This window comes from Hipposideros armiger, unplaced genomic scaffold (genome assembly GCF_001890085.2).
Source record: "Hipposideros armiger isolate ML-2016 unplaced genomic scaffold, ASM189008v1 scaffold_249, whole genome shotgun sequence".
Taxonomy (NCBI): domain Eukaryota; kingdom Metazoa; phylum Chordata; class Mammalia; order Chiroptera; family Hipposideridae; genus Hipposideros; species Hipposideros armiger.
The window spans coordinates 1,195,930-1,216,779 of record NW_017731599.1 but is presented as its reverse complement, the minus strand read 5'-3'; the positions used below and the strand labels follow the sequence as shown (position 1 = coordinate 1,216,779).

Below are 20,850 nucleotides of genomic sequence, written 5' to 3'. Positions count from 1 at the left end.
TTTTTTTTTTTTGCAAAGGAGGCAGTCTTTTTATCTCTGTGCTATAATTTGGATAGTTGCTATTGCCATGTCTTTTAAGTTCACAAATCTTTGATTCTATAATAGTTTGCCATTGAGACTATCAACAGACATTAGATTTTATGTTTTTTTAGTTATATAATATCCATGTGTGTATTTTTAAGGCATACATTCTTTCATTTCTCTTATTTTTATGTTTATTTTTTCTTTATGTACTTGAATATACTTATAACAGCCCTTTTAAAATTTTGGTGTGGTTTATCATTACCTGTCATTTAGTGTTGGCTTCTATTGGCTGATTTTTTTTTCTCTTGATTATCAGTCACATATTTGTTTCTTCACATGCCTTGTAATGCTGTTTGGGTACTGGACACCATGGCTGTCATTGTCAGCTATCCAGATCCTGATAATTTTTATTAGATCTTGTTTTGTTTGGCAGCAATTTGCTGAATATCAGACCAGCTTAGATTTTTGTTTGTATTTTAATAAATCTTGGGTACATCTAGAGTGGCCATTATCATAGGATTAGTTTATCCCTATTTTTATGATCTATACTTTCTGATTTTTCTACTGAGTGACTTATGTATTCAGTAAGGTCTCTCCAGTCCAAATGGTCAGCAATGAAGTATTTCCAAACCCTGTGACAGTTACAGTAGTTGTTCAGCTTATATCACCGTAGCCGATGTTCTATCTTCAGGAGTTGTTCTTTCTAAGTCTCTTGGGCTCTCACCCTATGTATATGTAGGTTGGTATTCAACGAAAGAATCAAGAGGCATCTTAATGATATTCCCCAAACTCTTTTTCTGCATAAACCCCTTCTTTCTGGTACTTACTCCTTCAAATTCCAGCCATCTCCCCACTACCAAATCCCCTTCTCTGTCTTTTCAGCTTAGTGAAGCTGTCATCCTCAGCATGGGCTTTGCTCAAGTTGGGAGTTTTCAAATTACATTGAATGGTACTTTTAAAATATTAAAATGAGATGTCACCTTGTGATTAAAACTCACTGACCGAGTTGCGTAATGGACCCAGAATTCTTTTCCAGGACAACGAAGAACAAATCCACTGTGTGATGGTAAATATTCCTTGGTAAGAAAGAGTAAATTTGTTGTATGAATGAGTTATACTTGTCACAGTAGTTCAATGAAATGTTTACTATAATAACAAAAAGAAAATAGTAATCCAAGACTAGAACCATGCATCCAATAAATATATAAAATAAGTGACATTCACTGTGGAAGGGAGGATGTTTGTATACTCTCCCAAGAAGTCTTGATTTTACAGTGGGAGGAAGAAGAGTTGACATAAACCAGACCATTTTAAAGAAAGAAGTGAGTGTTCTACTGATGAATGAAATGTATCCTAAAGTGACATGGATGAAGTTTCCTAGAGAACTCTCAAATTTTCCCTTTAATTGTTTGACTATTTGTGTTTCCAGTTAGTAAGACACAAACACATGAAAATTCTGCAAGAAAGGAAGAAATGGGCTGAAGACAAAAAAAGAGATAGAAGTGTATCAGATAATACCAGTGATCTTGAGCTAAAAAAAAAAAAGCCACTTTAAGATAAAAGAGGAAAGCTATGCCGTTTAACATTACCTATGGTGTGTGCAATTGAATACGAGACGCTGGAGGTGTGGAGGTGTAAACATTCATCAGTCTATGAAGAGTTTCTGCACCTGGTTCAGAAACTATAGCATTTTCCTGGTGGGTCTTAGCTTTTCCCCAGAGTATGTAGGAAGGTGTGAGTTCACGTGGGCTTGCCTTTGATTAAGATACAGTTTTAAATCAAGATTTGGATTGCCAAAACCATCGGCTAATAGATTTACACTGATTTAAGTGGAATATATCCTTGGAAACAATTTTGCATTGCATCTGGATATTATATTTCATTCTGGAAACTCTTCCTCAGGGTATATCTTGGAGAGTTGTGCTCTACTTCTTAACATACAAGCTCTTAGCTCTCTCTCTCTCTCTACTTTATATTTTCCTTTATAATTTACTTTTTATTCCAAATTTGAGGATTTCAAATAGAAATGCATTATAAAGTATGAAAGGATGAAATTCCATATTCTTAAATGATTGCAGCTCTGTGCTTTATTTCAAAGCTAAAGTAACTGATCACCTTACATATATTAATACTCACCACTATTATTTTATGTTTCATTAACGAGTTTTCACGTGACAGACCCTGAAACTGTGCTTTAGGTGGAAAAACATATTTACTCCTCAAAGACCTTCTGACCCTCAGTTCCTTAATTAGTAATTTGGGCACAATAAGAGCGCCTGCTCTGACCTTGGGGAAATTATTTAAAAATGCAAGCAGGTAAGTAATGAAATTGGAATGCAAACACAATTAGGAGTGATTCCAGAGCCTGAACATTATCTAATATGATATTCAGAAGCATTCTGAAATACAAATCCTAAAGAAATTATAGCTAATATAAGCTAGTCAGAAATTAGAATGTCGAAAAGGGAACAAATTTCCCTAAACTTCTATTTGTTAGGCATACCTCTGATAATTCCAAAATGTGGAGAATTTAATGGTAGGGATCTTTATATCACTGCCCAGTGCCAGGAAACACCACACATCCACTGTCTATGGAGGAATAGCAAGCTTAGAAAATCAGATATTATCCTGAGAATATTTTTAAAGACTCATCAAAAAAAATCCCTTTATTTTAAAATAAACTATTAAAATGAAATCATGCATGACTTCAAATGTATTCAGATTTCTCTACAGTGTATAACAATAGGGAATTTTATCAGATTACATTTTCAATAAAAAAGAGTTTGAATGAGTTTGATGTGATTTCTATTTCAATCGTAAAGGTGACCTACACAGGTATCTTCTTCTTCAATCATTTTATTTCCGCTCTCTCCATCTGTATTTTAACCTGTTAATATGTGGGTGAAATTGAGGCAAAGCAAATCAGTTCAACCTTTAATGTGAAGTCATTTTTAAAGTATGATCAAAACAGTACTATTTCCAATAGTATAAAGACTGTGGTGTTTAAGATTCAAAAGCACACATGCCATTCTCAGCAACCTGGGAAAAATGATAATGTGACCAATGCTTGAATGATAATTTTATCTCCACAACTGCCTTCCATCCTTTTGCCTTCACTGTACGTTAAGACTTCTGCCCAAAGATATATGTTTAGGCAAGCTGTTTTAATATAACATATTAAACTTTAAAATGATTCAAGGACAAACACTGGACTTCAGCTCACTGTAGGATGCCACATTTTCTTGCATCATTTCCCTCCTTTTTTAGTAGCTGCTTTACCACTAAACCAGAAAAGAAGGAATTATGCAGGAAAATTGCTATCAGCTGCTACCCCTGCTGGATTACAGAACCCAGAGCATAATAGCTTCCCCAGTGGCACCTCTGAGGGCTTGCTCGGGCCAAGCCATTAACCACTGCTAACACCTAAGGGAAGGAACGGAATAGAGTAGAATGGCTCTCAGACATCGCAGAAGATTTTTTTGCAAACAAAATGTATTTGAAATGCAGATGTCCAGGGCCTATCCCCAGAAATTCTTATTCAATTGATTTAGAGTAAAATCTAAGAATATGAATGTTTTTAACAGGCTCAGATATTTGTATCTAAATCACTGCCTGAATTATACAATCGGCTTCTGTTTGTGTGACTATTTACTCAGACACAATGATAACTAAATGCGCTTGACATTTGTAATGTCAAGATGGACCAGATATGATATATCATTGCCGAGTATATAATAAGCACTTTATTTTTTAAATTGATGTAATAATAAATGTAAGATTAGTTGTATATGCTTCTCTCATTGCATTCTTTTTGTGTAGAGTTAGATATATTTTGGACTTTTCAAGGTGCTGCTTCCCATTTTGAGTTTCTTGTTACACATTGACTCTCTCATAATCACTGATGGTCTGGTATGTATTTATTTAACAGATCAATTAAAACCACCATATTCATTTTACATTTACTTTATAATCAAGTCTCCATTACATGTCTGAATTAGATCCTCCAAAATCCTAAGGCCGTTTGTTCCTACTGCTGTAAATTTTCAGCTGATTACTGAAGGATTGTAGAACGTCCCTACATTGAAAAGGAAGATGTGAGGCTATTGGATCCAAAGGGAGAGATGTTTAAAATTATATAACTGCAAAGACGATACAAGAAATGGATCCAAGAAAGAGATTTTTTTGATATGGGGAAGAATAGGAATTACATACTATTGGTCCCATTATTGAAAGGTTGAATTTGTAATACTGACCATCATCCAGGTGGATATGCCCAGTAGTGGAAGAGGCGTAAAGCTAAATCTTTATTATATATATATATATATATATATATATATATATATATATATATATATATATATATATATATATGGTATTTGAAATCAGATAAGTGAATCAGATTCAAACAGCTCATAAAGAGGTTAGAGGAAAAGGCTGAGGACAGAATGCTAAAGAACAGAAACGGGAGGAGGAAGAAAAGGGAACGCCATCCCCCTTGTCCAGCAAACCAGCCTTTTCCTCTAAGCCAGCCCACATGCCTTTCCTTCCTTAAGGCCTTCTCCAGTGTGTGTCTATGATGATAGGAGTTCAAATCAAGGTACAAGTGGCACCGTGGACCACACACAGGGTGTGGGAGCTGAGGCAGAAGAATGGCGATCACAATTAGAAAATGGGCCACGTGGTGACTGATATTTTGGCTGGTTATATGCTGTTTTCTCTCTTCTTTTGGGTTAGAAGTTCCTTAAAATCAGTAATTATATCTTCACTTACCTAGCTATCCATTTGTTCATTCAAGAAGAGTTAGCTGAAATATTCCCATGGAGGCTTCTAGATAGTGACACATATGACAGACCATGGGAGGCACTCACTAAGGAAGACAAAATCTCTGCATCCAAGTAGCTTTCGGTTGGTGATACAGACAACCATTATGTCTGACTGTCCTGCAGCACGCCCAGTGGGATGTGTGCCAAGAAGACTCCTCTGACGGGGTGTCTTGTAGACAGTGAGCACTGAGAAATTGAAGGCAGGATCAGCTGAGTGTGTCAGCGTAGATTTGAAGAAGTTAAGATGGGGGCATACAGGATGGCAAGTGAAAATGGATTTGTGCTATTTTGGGTGACTTTCACTCTGTTTTCATATGTGCAAATTCAAAATCTAAAGGGAGATGATGGCATCTAACCAAGTGATGACTTCCAGGGATACTTGACCTCCTTCAAATCAAAGCAGGTTATTTAGACAATAAACTACTTTTGGTACTTCCTTTCTTTCCTATTTATTCTTAGCTCTCCATTCACCATATTTAATGATTTCAGTATCTTATCCACAATGTATACTTCAATTAAACTGCTATTTTAATACAGTGTTAATTTCCATTCCAACTAACTACAAGTGTGTTAATGAGCCCAAATTTATCAGCTCCCATGCAAAATGAATTCATCTTTGACTCCCAATTTCTTAAATATTTAGTGTTATCTGTTCAGCCAACAGAAATGTGGTAGAAAAATCACTTCTCTGACAATGCTAGCTTTCCCATATCTGGATGTTTAACCACTGTTAGCTTGTTTTCTGAACTTTGCACAAGAAATTTTACTAAGGGCCTTCATGTTTCTTTTTTTTCCCCCCCAAAGTAGCTTGCACACTTAAAAAAATAGTAATGCATGCTTTTCACTTCTGCATATATCCAAATAGATAGACATATCCTTTTCTAGGTCTCTTGATATTTATAAAAGCTTTAAAATTCCCATTCAAACAAAATGAGAATTGGCTCTTGGTATAGTTTTCACTTGTGTGGGTTAGTTAATGCAGGTAATGTTACAATAAAGGTAATGTTAAGCTTTATCCCTCACTCCCCAGTGCCTGGAGTGAGATTCATCTACCTTTCCTCTGAGCACTGATGGACGTGCAGGGAACATTTTGAGTAAGAGCAAGCGTGCAAACTAAGCGCAGGGGGAAATAAACCCAGAAGACCTTGGGCAGTGTGACTGTATCTGGCATAGAACTTGGACTCTCTGATACTTAATTTTTTCTCTGGCACCAACAGTGATCACTTCTTGATAATTAATTCAAGGTTAAGTTACGCTATGCTATTGTAGGTTTTCAGAAGTAGTCTCCCCAAGTTGAATACTGTGCGACTCTGGCTATGCTGTACTGTGCTGTGTCGACCTTCAAGATACGGGATTCATAGAGTGTGGTGCTGAGTATGTTTGGGTCCCTCTAAAACCCCATATTCTCTCCTACCAGTGTCTTCAACCACTTTTTCTTTCAAAACCCCTATTCTTCATATGTAGAATGGGAATAAGGGTGTCCTCCCCTCCCTCTGTAAATCATATTTAACCAGATTTACTGATTGTATTAGCTTCCGAGCACTGCCATAACAAATGATCACAAACTGAGAGGCTTTAAACAACAGAAATTGATTCTCTCAAAGTTCTGGAGGCCAAAAGTCTGAAATCAAGCTGTTGACAGGGTGCCACTCCCACCAGAGACTCTAGAGTAGAATTCATTCTTGGCCTCTGCCAGCTTCTATTGTCTGTAGGCATTCCATGGCTTGTGGCCACATCATGCTCATGTCTGCCTCTGGTCACATGACCTCTTCCTTTACTCTGTGTCCGATCTCCCTCTGCCTCACTGTTACATGGACACGTTTTGGGACTTAGAGCCCACCGGGTAATCCCAGATGAACTCCTCATCTCAAGGTTCTTAATTATATCTGCAAAGACCCTTTTCCTAGCAAGGTAACATTCACAGGTTCTAGGGTCTAGGACATGGACATGTCTTCTTGGAGGTCACCATTCAGATCACTACCCTCAACATCATTTTCATATGATCTCAGAAGAATTTTATTTTGTATTAACAATTTAAGAATAGTATATGTAGCTTCTTAAAGAATTTTAGAAGATGCTTAAGTTTCACAGGTTACTTGATGAGTCCTAAGTTTTTGTAAAGTGCGAAGCATCCCACGCTCTGTATATTTCCTCTGCAAAAGGACAACCGTTCAGATATTTATAGAACTAGAGTGCCGCCTGGCTATAGTGAAGTAACTTTTTTTTCTGTTAAAAATGTGTTAATTCTTTCTATATGTACTTATAAATTGTCAACTAAACATTAAGTCAGATGTTAGTCTAGGAACTTCCAAAAGAAATCACAGTGATTTTTTTTTTCCTAAAATCAAAGTAAACCTTGGTCAATATTGTATGGTTAGATGTACTTTGTTATTAAATACCAGAAGACCTTGTAATATGTTCACACTCAGATAAAACATTGAGATTATTGACATCAAGTGAAATGGTGGACAATCTAATTAGGAAAAAGAGGGAAACAGTGAAGAATGATGCATTTAGCTGGCTCAGCATTTCCAGTTGCTTGTTGCAGATTTAGTATATTGGTGCACTTTCAATGAATTATGTAGAAAGTTATAATGGTACTGGAGGAGACTGGCCTCGCAGTCTTCATTTTTATTAATTCATCACAGCCTGACTGTTTCCAATAAGACCTAGTATTTAGAGTAGAACGCATATATAAATGAACTGTAGATATTACAATCTTTGCTTCATTTTCCTAGATATCGAATACTGTATATACATGTATCTAATATGATGAAAGTTCATGGATTTGGTGTCTTTATTGCTTTTTGAGGTTTTTATTAATAAACAACAGGCACAACACAATGATAAGAACTTAATCAAATCTGTTGTCCACTGAACAGAGAGTGCCGTTTTCCCTTTGTTTTGACCTTCTTGCCATTTTGAGTCCGTTGACTTGACCAAGAAAATTTGAATTAAATTTGCAAGTCAAATGCCAGGAGGCATTTCTCAAAAAGGCATACTATCTACTGATCTTCTCTTCATCTATTTCTTTTGTCATAAATATGTGTCTGGCAAGTGCCTTCATTAACTGGGATCCTGTTTCTCCTGCTTGCATCTGCGAGGATAAGCAAAAGCCATAACTCCATGATTTCAAATAAATGGGACCTAGACCAAAGTCAAATTTATGCATCAGGATAACAACAGATGAACCACACGCAGCAAGTAGAGAACTTAGATTTTCCTGCTTTCTTTTGTCTGGAAAAAAAAAAGACAATGTGGAAAGAATATGGGATATTTAAATAACAACAGCAATACTAATAACCATTCTTGTTTTCTTAAAAATACAAAGAAAATACATGGAAGGGAGTGACAGAGGAAGGGAGGCATGGAGGGAGGGAGGGAAGGAAGGAAGGAAGGAAGGAAGGAAGGAAGGAAGGAAGGAAGGAAGGAAGGAAGGACTATGGGAAAAACAATACAAATACAATTGAAGGATTATCTTGGTAGGCACAGTCTATCTCTTTAGATAGACTTAATGTTTCATGGACTATGCATATAGAATTAACTGCTGACTACAGTTGTTTTAGCCGGCTCAGGCTGCTATAACAACATCATGCAGACTGGTGGCTTAAACAACAAAAACTGATCTCTCACAATTCTGGAGGTGAGGAAATCTAAGACCAAGGAGCAGGCAAGGTATGTTTCACTCTGAAGCCTATTCCCGTGGCGGCTTTAGGTGGCTACCATGGTGCTGTGTAGTCACATGTGTGCACCCATGGGTGGAGAAAGAGAGACTTCTCTGCTCTCTCTTCTTAAAAGGACACCAACTGTACAGGGTAAAAACCTCACTTGTGTGATTTCATTTAACCTTAATTACTTCCTTAGAGGCCCCATCTCCAAATACAACTGCACTGGGGGTTAGGGCTTCAACATATGAATTCGGGGGAGGGGAGGCACAAATGTTCAGTCTGTCACAAATACTTACTGGCTTATTTACTAAGGGAAACTTTTCTTATAAAGATATCAATGTTTTATGAAAGAAGGGCCTTTGATTTTCAACACCAAATGATTCAAAGTCTGAATATAAATAATCAAAGAATATATTCCTCTTAGACTAACAATAGGAGATACTTATTCAGACAATGCGTGCCCCCTCTGAATGTAGGACCAAGTTATCCAATTTCAGCTCCATAAAAGAAAATCTTAGTGTGCACTTCTTTAATAGGATGGTATTTCAGTTATTTTAGACCAAGTTTCTTCCTCTCTGAGCCTCCTCTATTTGAATTTAACCATCCTCTGTTCAGTGCTCATGTTACATAATATAAAGCATGCCTAGAGAAAGACTGGAAAACTATCAATATTTCTCTTAAATTTCCATCTTAAGACCCCAGGGTATATATTGTTTCTAGTAGCCTGAAATTGAACTTTCTCAATGACTTATTTTGAACCACATATAATTCTCTATGACAAAATAACATAAGGAAAATAAACATGAGCCCTACAAAATATGGCTAATGATTACTTAGTCATTCATTTATTCAGCAAATATTTGCTAAGAACTCATTATGCCTCTAACATTGTTTTTTTGTTACTTAGAAGTCCCCTAGTTTATTTCTGTATATCCAGTTTCTATCATGTCCCCATTGTTCTATCATTTCTTTGTAATAAGTGTTTTGATGAAACTATAATTTTTTATAAGTTATATAACTAATTTATCTGGTGAGATTGGGACAACTATTGAATGAAGTTATCCACAAAGAAGTAACATTTAAGCACACACAAAGAATGCATAAATAATATCAATTCAAATTAGGGCTAAGGAAGAGTGGAGAGATTGTCAGGCAGAATAAAGAGCAAATGTGAAATCCCTGAGGAGAGAAGATCTTTGACTCAGAAAAGGCCAGGATGGCTAGAACATAGAGAGAGAATGGCAGGACATGAAGCTGCAGAACCAGGCAGGGATGAAACAATGCAAGTTCATGGGAAGAAAAATAAATCTCCAATCCACAACACAAATTCTAAATGTGTTTAGCAAGCTTCTAATGAATCAGTTCAGTGTTCAGCTCCATAAAACTGAAAGCATTCCAAATAAAAGTGGGTTAGGGCCGGCCGAGTGGCGCGTTGGTTAAGAACTGGCTTGGGATGCCAGAGGGCCCCGGTTCGGATCCCACATATGAGGGCCAGTGACACTGCCCTCTACAGCTAACATACTGAACAACAGCTCAACCTGGACCTGGGCTGCCTTGAGTCGCCCGCGACGGCGTAGGCTGCAGCCCCTGTGGCAGTGTGTTGCCATGGGCTACCGTGTGTAGCCAGCAGCCAGCGTGAGCGGCCAGCAGCCGCAGTGAGTGGCCATCCAGAAGCCGGTGATTGATCTGCCTCTCCTGGGAAGAGCGCAATGATGGTGCCAACTTGGACCAGTGAAGCAACGTCCTCCACAACTAGACTGAAGAACAAAATGACAGCAACTTGTCTGTTCCCCTTCCCCCAATTCCCCAGCACTGTTCCCATCCTCCCAATTCCCCATAAAAATCTTTAAAGAAAAAAAAAAAAGTGGGTTAAACGACATGACCAATGTTATTATGAGGGTCTTTTCTCTGTACCAAGTCCTGTGCTGGGGGCTGAGAATAGAGCTCTGCCTAACACCAGTCTCCCTCAAGGGGTTAGAGTCTAGTGAGATAATACACACATTTTATTGACAGTATCTATGTGTCTCTATAATATCAAAAACATTGCATAAAAATTCAAAGTTTAATTTTAAGATGGCTGCCTTTCATAGAACCTCTAACAACTTCCAGTAAAATTCTAATAAATGCTCTGGAAAAACAAAATGACAAAAACTAAAAATATAAGTAAGCTTTTTTTCATAATTGACCTATTTTCAGAATGTGAAAGAAATTTCATACATAGTGGCATAGCTGCAAGGGACTGTGTGAAACAACAAAACTATGCACTTGAAACTAAGCAAACCAATGCACCTACTGTTTATCTTGTCCCTTCTTTACTATTTATTTAGTGTATAGTTTATATTATCCTTAGCCTAGGATTAAGGAATTCAACTATACCACTATTTTAGCAGTATTGTCATTTAAAGTATCTGTGGGGTTATTAGTCCATTTTAACTCCCTGTCAAGATCTTTTCCTCAATAGTCAGTCACAAATAGAAATAAATGGGTGTATGAAGCAAGGTTCTGAAAATGGGGTCATTTATCCTCCTTGAATAAATAAATAAAACATTTTAGGAGGGTGATAAAACAGGAAAATTTCTAACTGTAGGAAATTAGAGAATACAGACATTTGAATATTTCACCTACTGAGAGTGATAAGATTGAGGTGATAAGATTAAGATATGTCTCAATTTCAGTGCAACACAAATGTACTAAATGGACAGCAACCAGACTAGTTACTATAGAGTAAGTATTCTAGTTAGTGTAGTAAGATAAGAAAAAAATATATAATAATAATACAGGCATTTAAAACTTATGTTTCCCTCTGAGCACAGCTTTAGCTGCATCCCTTAAATTTTGATTTGCTGTATTTTTATTTACATTATCTGACAATATTTTCTATCTTCCGTTTTGATTTCTTCTTTGACTCATTGGTTATTGAAGAATGCATTATTTAATTTCACATATCTGTGAGTTTTGCAAATTTCTGTTACTGGTATCTAATTTCATTCTATTGTGATTGAAGTAAATATTTTGTATTATTTCTACCTTTTTAAAATTTGTTGAGGTTTGTTTTATGGCCTAGCTAATGATCTACATTGCACAATGTCTCAGATATACTTGAGAAGAATATTCATTCTGTAGCTGTTGGGTGGAGTGTTCTTTAGATATCTTAGGTATACTTGCTTTATACTGTTTTTTAAGTCTTCTATTTTTTTTGTTTTATCCATTATTGAAAGTGACATTGGAATATGCAACTGTTACTTTTGAATTTCCAGATATCATATGCTTAATAATATATTATGTACATATTGTTTTATACAGTTGCTTTTTTTAAAAAAAGGAGAAAAACTATGTGTTTATATGGTCTTTTATAACTATGTGACTACTTTTCCTGATGCCTTTTGTTTCTAAAGTTGATTTGAATTACCATCTGGGGTTATTTGCTTTCAGCCTGAAGAGCTTCCTTTAGTGTTTATTATAAGGCATGTCTGCTGGTGACAAATTCCCTCAATTCTTGGTTATCTGGGGATGTCTCTATTTCATATTCTTTTTTTCAAAGATAGCTTTGTTGAATATATAATTCTTGGTTCAAAGCTTTTTCTTTAAACCTTTGAATATTTTATCTCACTTTTATCTGGCCTTTATTGTTTTTATACGAACTTGGTTGTTATTCTTACTGGGGTTTGCTTGGAAGTAATGAGTCCATTTTCTCTTGCTTTCAGTATTTTCTCATTGTCTTTGACTTTCAGCATTTTTACTATGAATGTCTGTTTGTGAATCTATTTGTGTTTAACTTCTTGGAATTTGTTGAGCGTTCTGATTGTGTAGACTAGTTTTCAAAAATGTTGAAGTTTTCTGCCATATATATTTTTTTTTCTGCCATATATATTTTTTTCTGCCATATATATATATATTTTTTTTCCCTTTTCTCTCTCTCTGGTATTCTCACTGCACATTTGTTGGTACGCATAATGACATTCCACATTTTTCTGAGGCTCTGTTCATTTTTCTTCATTCTTTTTTTTAAATTTACATTTTAGATTGTGTATTTTCTATTGATGTATCTTCAAATTCACTAATGCTTTCTTTTTCTAATTCAAATCTATAGTTTATAATTTAGTTACTCTAATTTTTCATTTCAGTTATTGTACTTTTCACCTCCAAAGCTTCCATTTGAGATGTGTGTGTGTGTGTATATATATATCCAAAAAATGTGTACACATTTTAAAAAAGGAAAGCTATATTGAAATGGTAATACTCAATATACACCGATAACAAAAGATGAATACAAGGCACGTTTGACTTCTGCAATTACAAGAGCTTCTCAAAGTGGTTACCATCAGCGTCCAGACACTTCTGATTATGGTGAACTGCTGCTTGAGCAACATTGACCAAAGTGTCCGCTTGTGTATGCTTTTTTCTTGGCATCCCTGGTATAGATATGACATTGTTATCATACCTTCCTTTTTTTCTTTAATCATGATTTACTTTAGTTTATTGAACACATTTCTAATGCTTTCCTAGGTTTCATTTAATCTAATATCTGGGTTCTTTTAGAGACAGTTCCTTTTGCCTACTTTTTTCCCCTGGATTTATGGGTCTTTGTATATCTTATAATCTTTTGCTGGAAACTGGCCATTTTAGATAACATATTAATATTATAGTAAATCTGGGCATGGACCCCCAGGACACACAGGGATTGTTGTTATTATTTGTTTGTTTATTTGTTTAATGACTGGCTGTATTATTCCAGTACAGTGTATTTTCCCCACAGCAGTGTTGAGCCTCTGATATTTCACCTCAGGGGATCCCAGCCGTGGGTCTGCCCACAGTCACCTAGAATGATGGTGATTTGGACAGGGCTCACTTTGTCTCTGTCTCTGATAACACCTTGGTTTTAAACTTCACTAATTGCCAGATAATTTCTGTGTTGTTTTCAATGTGGGAGTCTAAATTACTTTCTAGACTAATCCAATCAAATTTGAACTCCTTCAGAATCACGTTTCCCTTGATTGCTGTTTCAGGTTTGTTCTGAGGCAGGCAGGCTCTCCCCAACTCCCCATCTCTCCCCCAGGATCTCTGCTTCTCCCCTGAGGTGAGCTCTGACCTTGGCTCTGGAGCTGAGTTGGAGACCACGGTGTGTTTCTCCCAGTGGCACGTCTATGGGAGCTGAACACGTGGTTCTGGGGGATGGTCGCCTCAAGTCTTCCTCTCTAGCTCCTCCTAGTGTGGAAGCCACAGGCCAGGGCAAGGGCAGTCGAACCCTTCTATTCCCTTTTCTCCTCCCAGGGTAGGAGCGCCCAGGTAAAGCCTCTGGTGCACAGGTAGAGGCTGTGAAGAAGAACTTGGCCACAATGATCTAAAATTTAGCTTCAGCTACAGGTAGAAGCAGGATGAAAATTGCTGACACCCTGCCCCTCCTATTAAGCCCGCCCTGCAGCTGCTGGCTGTGGGATGGAAAGCCCTGTGCTCTTGGTTGAACCAGTTTGGGCTGGACTTCCCATCTCACAGAGCTGGGAGACGGGATGAGGGGAGTGGGTTCTGATTCCCACAACTGTCTCACCATTCTTACCAGGCTCTGGTAGCTTTTCTTGAATAAAGTTTCTTCAGTTGGTGCTTGCCTCCAGGACCATTTCCACAGATGTTAAATGGTTTTTCTTTTATAATTTTCACCAGTATCACCGGGGGACAATTTGGTCATGCTCCTCACGTTATCATGCTGAAGTGGAAGCCTGTGATGAGATGTCTTTTTATAAGTAAAAAGAACGGCTTAGAAGATTACTAGAATTAAAGTCGACGTATGAAGCAATTACCTCTTACACACTAGAAACAATGATTTGAAAATATAATTTTAAAAAGGAAATATTTGCTACAGCAACAAAATATATGTATATAGCACCCAATAATAAATCTAACAAAAGGTGTAAAAATCTCCTGTAGCTAAAATAAAAACATTATGTGAAAGAAAATAATAAAACCACAATCTTGATATAGAAGACTGGAGATCATAAAGATGTCAATTCTCTCAAAATTGATTTATATTTTAATATAATTTCTACTTAAGTTCTTATAGAAATTTTCATGGAACTTGATCATCTGATTCTGTATTTGTTATAGATTAGCAAATCAGCAAGAATAGCCAAGATACTCTTGAAGAACCCAATAGGGAAAGTAACCTAACAAACATCAAGATTTATTGTAAAGTATTATAAAGTTTTTATACATAAAAACATGGTATTGATGCAGGATTCGGAAAACAGAGCATTGGGGCATAAAAGAGAGCCCCTAAGAAGATATTTTAAAGAAACAAACCAGAAATTCATAGAAGATATTTGCCACATACAGGTGTTTTTTTAAAAAAGATTTTTTATTGGGGAATTGGGGGGATGGGTACAGTGCTGGGGAATTGGGGGAAGGGGAACAGACAAGTTGCTGTGGTTTTGTTCTTCAATCTAGTTGTGGAGGACGTTGCTTCACTGGCCCAAGTTGGCACCATCATTGCACTCTTCCCAGGTGAGATCTGTCGCTGGCTTCTGGACGGCCGCTCACTGCGGCTGCTGGCCACTCATGCTGGCTGCTGGCTACACACGGTAGCCCATGGCAACACACTGCAGCAGGGGCTGCAGCCTATGCTGTCGCCAGCAACTCACGGCAGCCCAGCTCCAGGTTGAGCTGTTGTTCAGCATCTTAACTGTGGAGGGCAGTGTCACTGGCTCTCATATGTGGGATCCGAACCGGGGCCCTCTGGCATCCCAAGCCAGTTCTTCACCATCATGCGACTCGGCCGGCCCACCACATACAGTTTTTTAAAAAGTACTTCAAATAAATGAATTTGGACTGTGTGAAACTGCTTATAGTCAATGTTTTTTATGTGTACAGTAACACCGATTTCATTTGGCCTAATAAAGTAACTAAATATTAATAAATACAAACAGCAATCAAAAATTTATTTTTTAAAAAAGTGAGTAGGCAAATAGGAAACTGACTTTGCCTGGAGGTAGCAGGTAAAATTTGGCAAAAATAACTTATAGACTACCTTTATTCAGTCAATAATTTTCTGTACATAGAAGAGGAGCAACTTATGTAAATGCCACGAGTAGTAAAAAAAATATCCTGGGGGTGCCAAAAAAGTGTAGACACATGACTTGTAGTCATCTTTTGTTATCGGTATATATTGAGTATTACAATTTTAATACAGTTTTTTTCTTTCTTAAAATGTGTATACATTTTTTTGGTCCCCTATATATATATGTATATATGGATATGAGTTTAATGTGAGACCCACCGATGCTTTGCTAACAAAGGAGATAGCTTTCTTCTGTAAGAGTAATATTACTGCCGCACTTTCTAAATTATCATTATAGATCGTTTTAAAGAGAGAATATGCAAAAATGGTTTCTCATATAAATAATGTCAACCACAGAAAGAAAAAAGCCTCATTGTAATTTTATTAATTGCATCTTGAAGAACAATTCCCATCTTCTGTTTTGAACTATGGTGTATGAAATCATCCACAAATGCTCCTTGCACTAATTAACTGTGCTCAAACTTGTCATACACTTTCTGAAAATATAATACTGCTATATATTCGGTATCAGTTTTGAGGTAATGTTCTCCTGCTTTTAGCTTAGTGGTATTTTCTGCTAGGTCAAGGAAATGAAGATTACTGGATCATTTCATATATCACTGTTTAACCCCATTAGAGACTTCTTTTCAGTCTTCAAATTACTAAATAAGAAAGTACAATGGGAAGAAATTTAGAAAAGGAAAATCTTAGTCCGAGTGTGTTTCTTTTTTTTCTTTTCCTGCCTAATAACAAGTAAGTCATTATAGGTCCACTTTTATCTTAAACAAAGCAATATATAATTTATACATCTATTTTAAGGAATGACTACTTTTTTTTTTAAACCTTGGCGTAGTACTATATGGTATGGAAGATTTAACCCATTTATTTCAAGTCATTTGAGAAGAATATCTGTTCAAGTATTTGAATATTCTGGTAACCATTAGGACACTGATGACCAGGAATTAGACAGCAGTGGTTTAGAATCCCTGCATAACATACAACAATGAGGTAGCCAAGTGCTCTGGGGTCTGCAAACTTGCCAATATTTGAAAAATTCACAACTGAAATAATCATTGTGCCCCCAAAATATTGCACACACTTATCAAAATTATGTTTACTTACTTTTGATTGGAAAACCAGTTTGAGATAATCAGTGTTCCCATTTTGATTAGATACATATCTTTCATCAATCAAAATGAGGAAATAGATTAATAATTAATATATCCAATATGACTATAGTCTGTGAGATAGAGATGAAAGACAACAAAAAAATCATTTTTGTGGGGTAAAATTTTGAGAACCACAGGCTTAACATGGGACCAATCACTTCTCACTGACCAGTTTTGCTTTGAACTGAAGTATGCCCTTAAATATTGCTTAAATGTCCCTAAGTGTTGCCTCAGATAGCCAATATGAATCTCTGTATAGTTAATTATGCAAAATGGAACACTAGTTGCTATGATTTTCCATTTTATTCTTATTTGTGTAACCAGTACAGGTCTTCTGTACAAAATTTTTATATACATGGCATGTCTCCTCCAATTGGCAGCTAATGGGACTTTTGTTAAATCTTAGTATAAATGCTCCAGGGCATGGATGACTTTTTAGGTACCCGTGGGAGTCAATGAAGTGCACAGTTTTGTACACCATATCGTCATGCAGTCTATCTTTTAATACAGAGCTTCTCAAACATGCCTTACAAACGTGGTGAAATTCTATCCAGCCAATTTAGCATTATCAGTATAAGTGAAAGAAAATTAAACTTATTTATGGGGACTTGGAGTAATCTGTGTCTTCTGAAATAACTTGAAGGTTATTTTTTATGGAAGAAATCTTTTCCATTTACAAGATGATGGTAAAACTCCATTATTTTATCCTGGGGACTGACTCACTGAACGTGTCAGCATGTGGGTATTTTGGTCCACGGGAAGAGGAGAGGAGGAAGAGCCTGAGTGGTTTGGTGGAGTTGGGATTGTCTTGAGGTGTGTAGAGGGTTTATGAACTAGAAAAACAAGTCTTGTGTGGGCAGCCATTTTGAAAGGATGCGAACATATTGTAATTTTCATTTTTTCCAGATAATTCCCTCAGCATTTTGGCAAAGCATAATGGATTCAACCGCCAGAAGCAAGAAGTCTATCTTTTACCAATCATAATCAGTGACAGTGGGAACCCTCCTCTGAGCAGCACCAGCACCCTGACCATCCGGGTCTGTGGCTGTAGCAACGATGGTGTTGTCCAGTCTTGTAATGTTGAAGCTTATGTTCTTCCTATTGGACTCAGCATGGGCGCCTTAATTGCCATATTAGCATGCATCGTTTTGCTGCTAGGTACGTATTTCCTTTGTAGCCTAATGGTCACCATTTTCCTGGTTCACAAGTGACTGTAAGTAAGGACAGCAAACATGACCTCATGAGGCGCCAGCATTCTTTGGGGGAAGAGGAACTTCCTTGTATTTCTCCAAGCTTTGAGGTCACTAAGAGGAGGTGAAGAGGAAAAGGGCTGTGATAGTAAACGTCCAATTGAAAGGACTATTTCCTGCCTCTTTCTATCCCATCATCCGTGGAGGAGGAAGGAACAGACTAAGCACATGGTGGTGGAAGTGGAGATGGGCCTTTTTGTCATTATAACAGCGTCTATTAGAAAGACCTCCAGGTCTGATGCACATCAGTTGGCTCACGTATGTCCAAACCACTCTTTTATCTAAACAGGGTAGAGATTGAATTGCTGAGTCCATCCAATTATAGAGTCTGGCGAGATAAAAAGAAAAACAAACAAGCAAACAAAAAAAAATCCATTTTCTTCAAAATTACTTTGTCTTCCTTAGATATATTTCTTGACACGAAAGTCAAATTAAAATGAAAACTGCAAATTAAGGAAAGGTTTTTGTAACTTTTCCATTAAAAAATCCAATTATAAAAATGAGATTCGATGGTAGGAAGATATGCAAAAGAAAAGTTATATCCTATACTGCTTAAATAAAGGTTATGTCAGTGACTACCTTCCCTGTTGCATCTGTCCAGTTGATTCAGTGCCCTGGATTGAGCATCATTTCCTGATATAGTTTATCCCGTTAGCCCAAGTTTGAGTTGGCTGAACTGGCTAGTTGGGCACGTGTCCCTCCCCTCTCCTCCACCTTCAGGTCTACCTTCCCATGTAGAAGAGTTTCAGCCTTCACACAAGACAAGAAGTTACCCATGCAGGTTTGACATTCATCTCGACATATCACTTCATCTGTGAATGCACATTATTTGATGGGACAGTCTTGAATAACCGATAAAACACAAAATATACGAGATACGACCCATTCTTCCCCTTTCCTTTATAAATCAGGAGCGTGAAGCCAAAGGATGTTGAATGGCTCGCCCAAGATACACAGAAAGTTAGTTATGCTGTCGGCCCTGTTTTCTATTTTTGTGCCATTCACTCTGGAGCTTATAACAGTGGTCAGTGAAGCTTTTGCAATGAATAGGTGCGAACTCCTTCTTTTCCTCCAGCTTCATCACCGTTTAATAAACAGAAGCGACCTGGAAAAAATAGTTACTCAAAACGCAGTGCCCATTCCTTCAGACAGGAGTTTCGCTTCATTCTCCAGTCAATGTTATTAAAGCTATGAGCGCACACGTTTTTACATAATGCCCCTTTCTCTTAAGACACACGGTGTGTTGCTCACGACCGTGTATGCGACTTGAGCTCATTGTCATTTCATGTTGTTGCTGTTTTTTTCCTACAGTCATCGTGGTGCTGTTTGTAACTCTGCGGCGACATAAAAACGAGCCGTTAATTATCAAGGATGACGAAGACGTCCGAGAAAATATCATTCGCTACGATGACGAAGGAGGAGGGGAGGAAGACACAGAGGCTTTTGATATTGCAACTTTACAAAACCCAGACGGAATTAATGGGTTTTTACCCCGTAAGGATATTAAGCCGGATTTGCAGTTTATGCCAAGGCAGGGGCTCGCTCCGGTCCCGAACGGTGTGGACGTGGACGAATTTATAAACGTGCGGCTCCACGAAGCCGATAACGACCCCGCAGCGCCCCCTTATGACTCCATCCAGATTTACGGCTACGAAGGCCGGGGCTCAGTGGCCGGCTCCCTCAGCTCCCTAGAGTCCTCCACGTCAGACTCAGACCAGAATTTTGACTACCTCAGTGACTGGGGTCCCCGCTTTAAGAGACTGGGCGAACTGTACTCCGTTGGTGAAAGTGACAAAGAAACTTGACAGTGGATTATAAGTAAATCAATGGAACCGAACATTCTGTAATATTCTAGGGTCACTCCCCTTAGATACAACCAATGTGGCTATTTGTTTTAGAGGCAAGTCTAGCACCAATCATCTATCAACTCAACTACATTTTAATGTGGAACCAAAAAAAAAGATAAATAATAATAAAAAGTATATGTTAGGAGGTTACAAATCTTGTGGAGTGTGAATTAAAGTATGTGGAGTGTCTAGAAGTCTTTGGATATTTGATATTTACCACCACAGACAAAGATTGGGATCCTGGATAATCTTTAGACAGATGGTATAAAAAGAGGAAAAAGAAAATCAAAATTAAAAAGGTGCTTTCTTAGAAAAAAAATGGACCCGCAAGGAATTTGCTGCTGAGATGTGTGTTCTGCGAGGATTTTTATAAATGCAAGTGTTTTTTTTTCCCCCCCTTCACCAATAAGGATCCCGCCACAAATGATAAAGCAATACTTGGTCGGCTGTACATTCTGACTTTTTGGAGTTTTAGGAGGCCTCCTAGATATATGGTGCGGTGACCACACATTGTACGTAATTGTTGGCCCCGCTCATCAGAGACTGACTAGCATCTTTAAATATTGTGTCGAGCCTTAAAATATTCACATGTTCGTAATCCATTCCAGGGTGGGGATTGCCAACTCAGTGGTGGGAGGAGAGAAATCCCATGAAACAGGCTTGTTTTCTGGATGCAGGATTACTCGTTCCCTCCACTTCATCTCCTTTCACAAGGACACAAAGATAAACTAGATCACACAGTGGACTACATAGGAAACAGATGGTTTTATTGCTAGCGCGTGAATTTATTTGTTTAATTCTCGAAATAAATATTTTATTGATGTCCATTAATGCTTTTATTTATTAAGGTTGGTAATTAGAGATTAAGGGACTATATGGAAAACTAAATTATATCCATTAATAATCCTTTAGATTGTTTTATATAAATATATATATATATATATACACACACAATGAATGTTTAATACATGTACATTTTGATGAGATGAGTATGGCAGGCAATATTATCAAAAGGGGAGCT

At 37.3% G+C, this 20,850-nt stretch overlaps 1 protein-coding gene across 1 annotated transcript in view; it reads left to right on the top strand.

Annotated features, from left to right (window-relative positions):
• Positions 1-20,537, top strand: part of CDH8 (cadherin 8) — a gene marked incomplete at its 5' end in the record, with an annotated part of 226,665 nt that extends 206,128 nt beyond the window's left edge. Inside the window, 2 exons of the mRNA XM_019655891.1 lie at positions 17,639-17,890; positions 19,294-20,537. Of these exons, the coding sequence (XP_019511436.1) occupies positions 17,639-17,890; positions 19,294-19,787 (746 nt within the window). The remainder of the gene's footprint in view (positions 1-17,638; positions 17,891-19,293) is intronic.
• Positions 20,538-20,850: the final 313 nt, after the last annotated feature.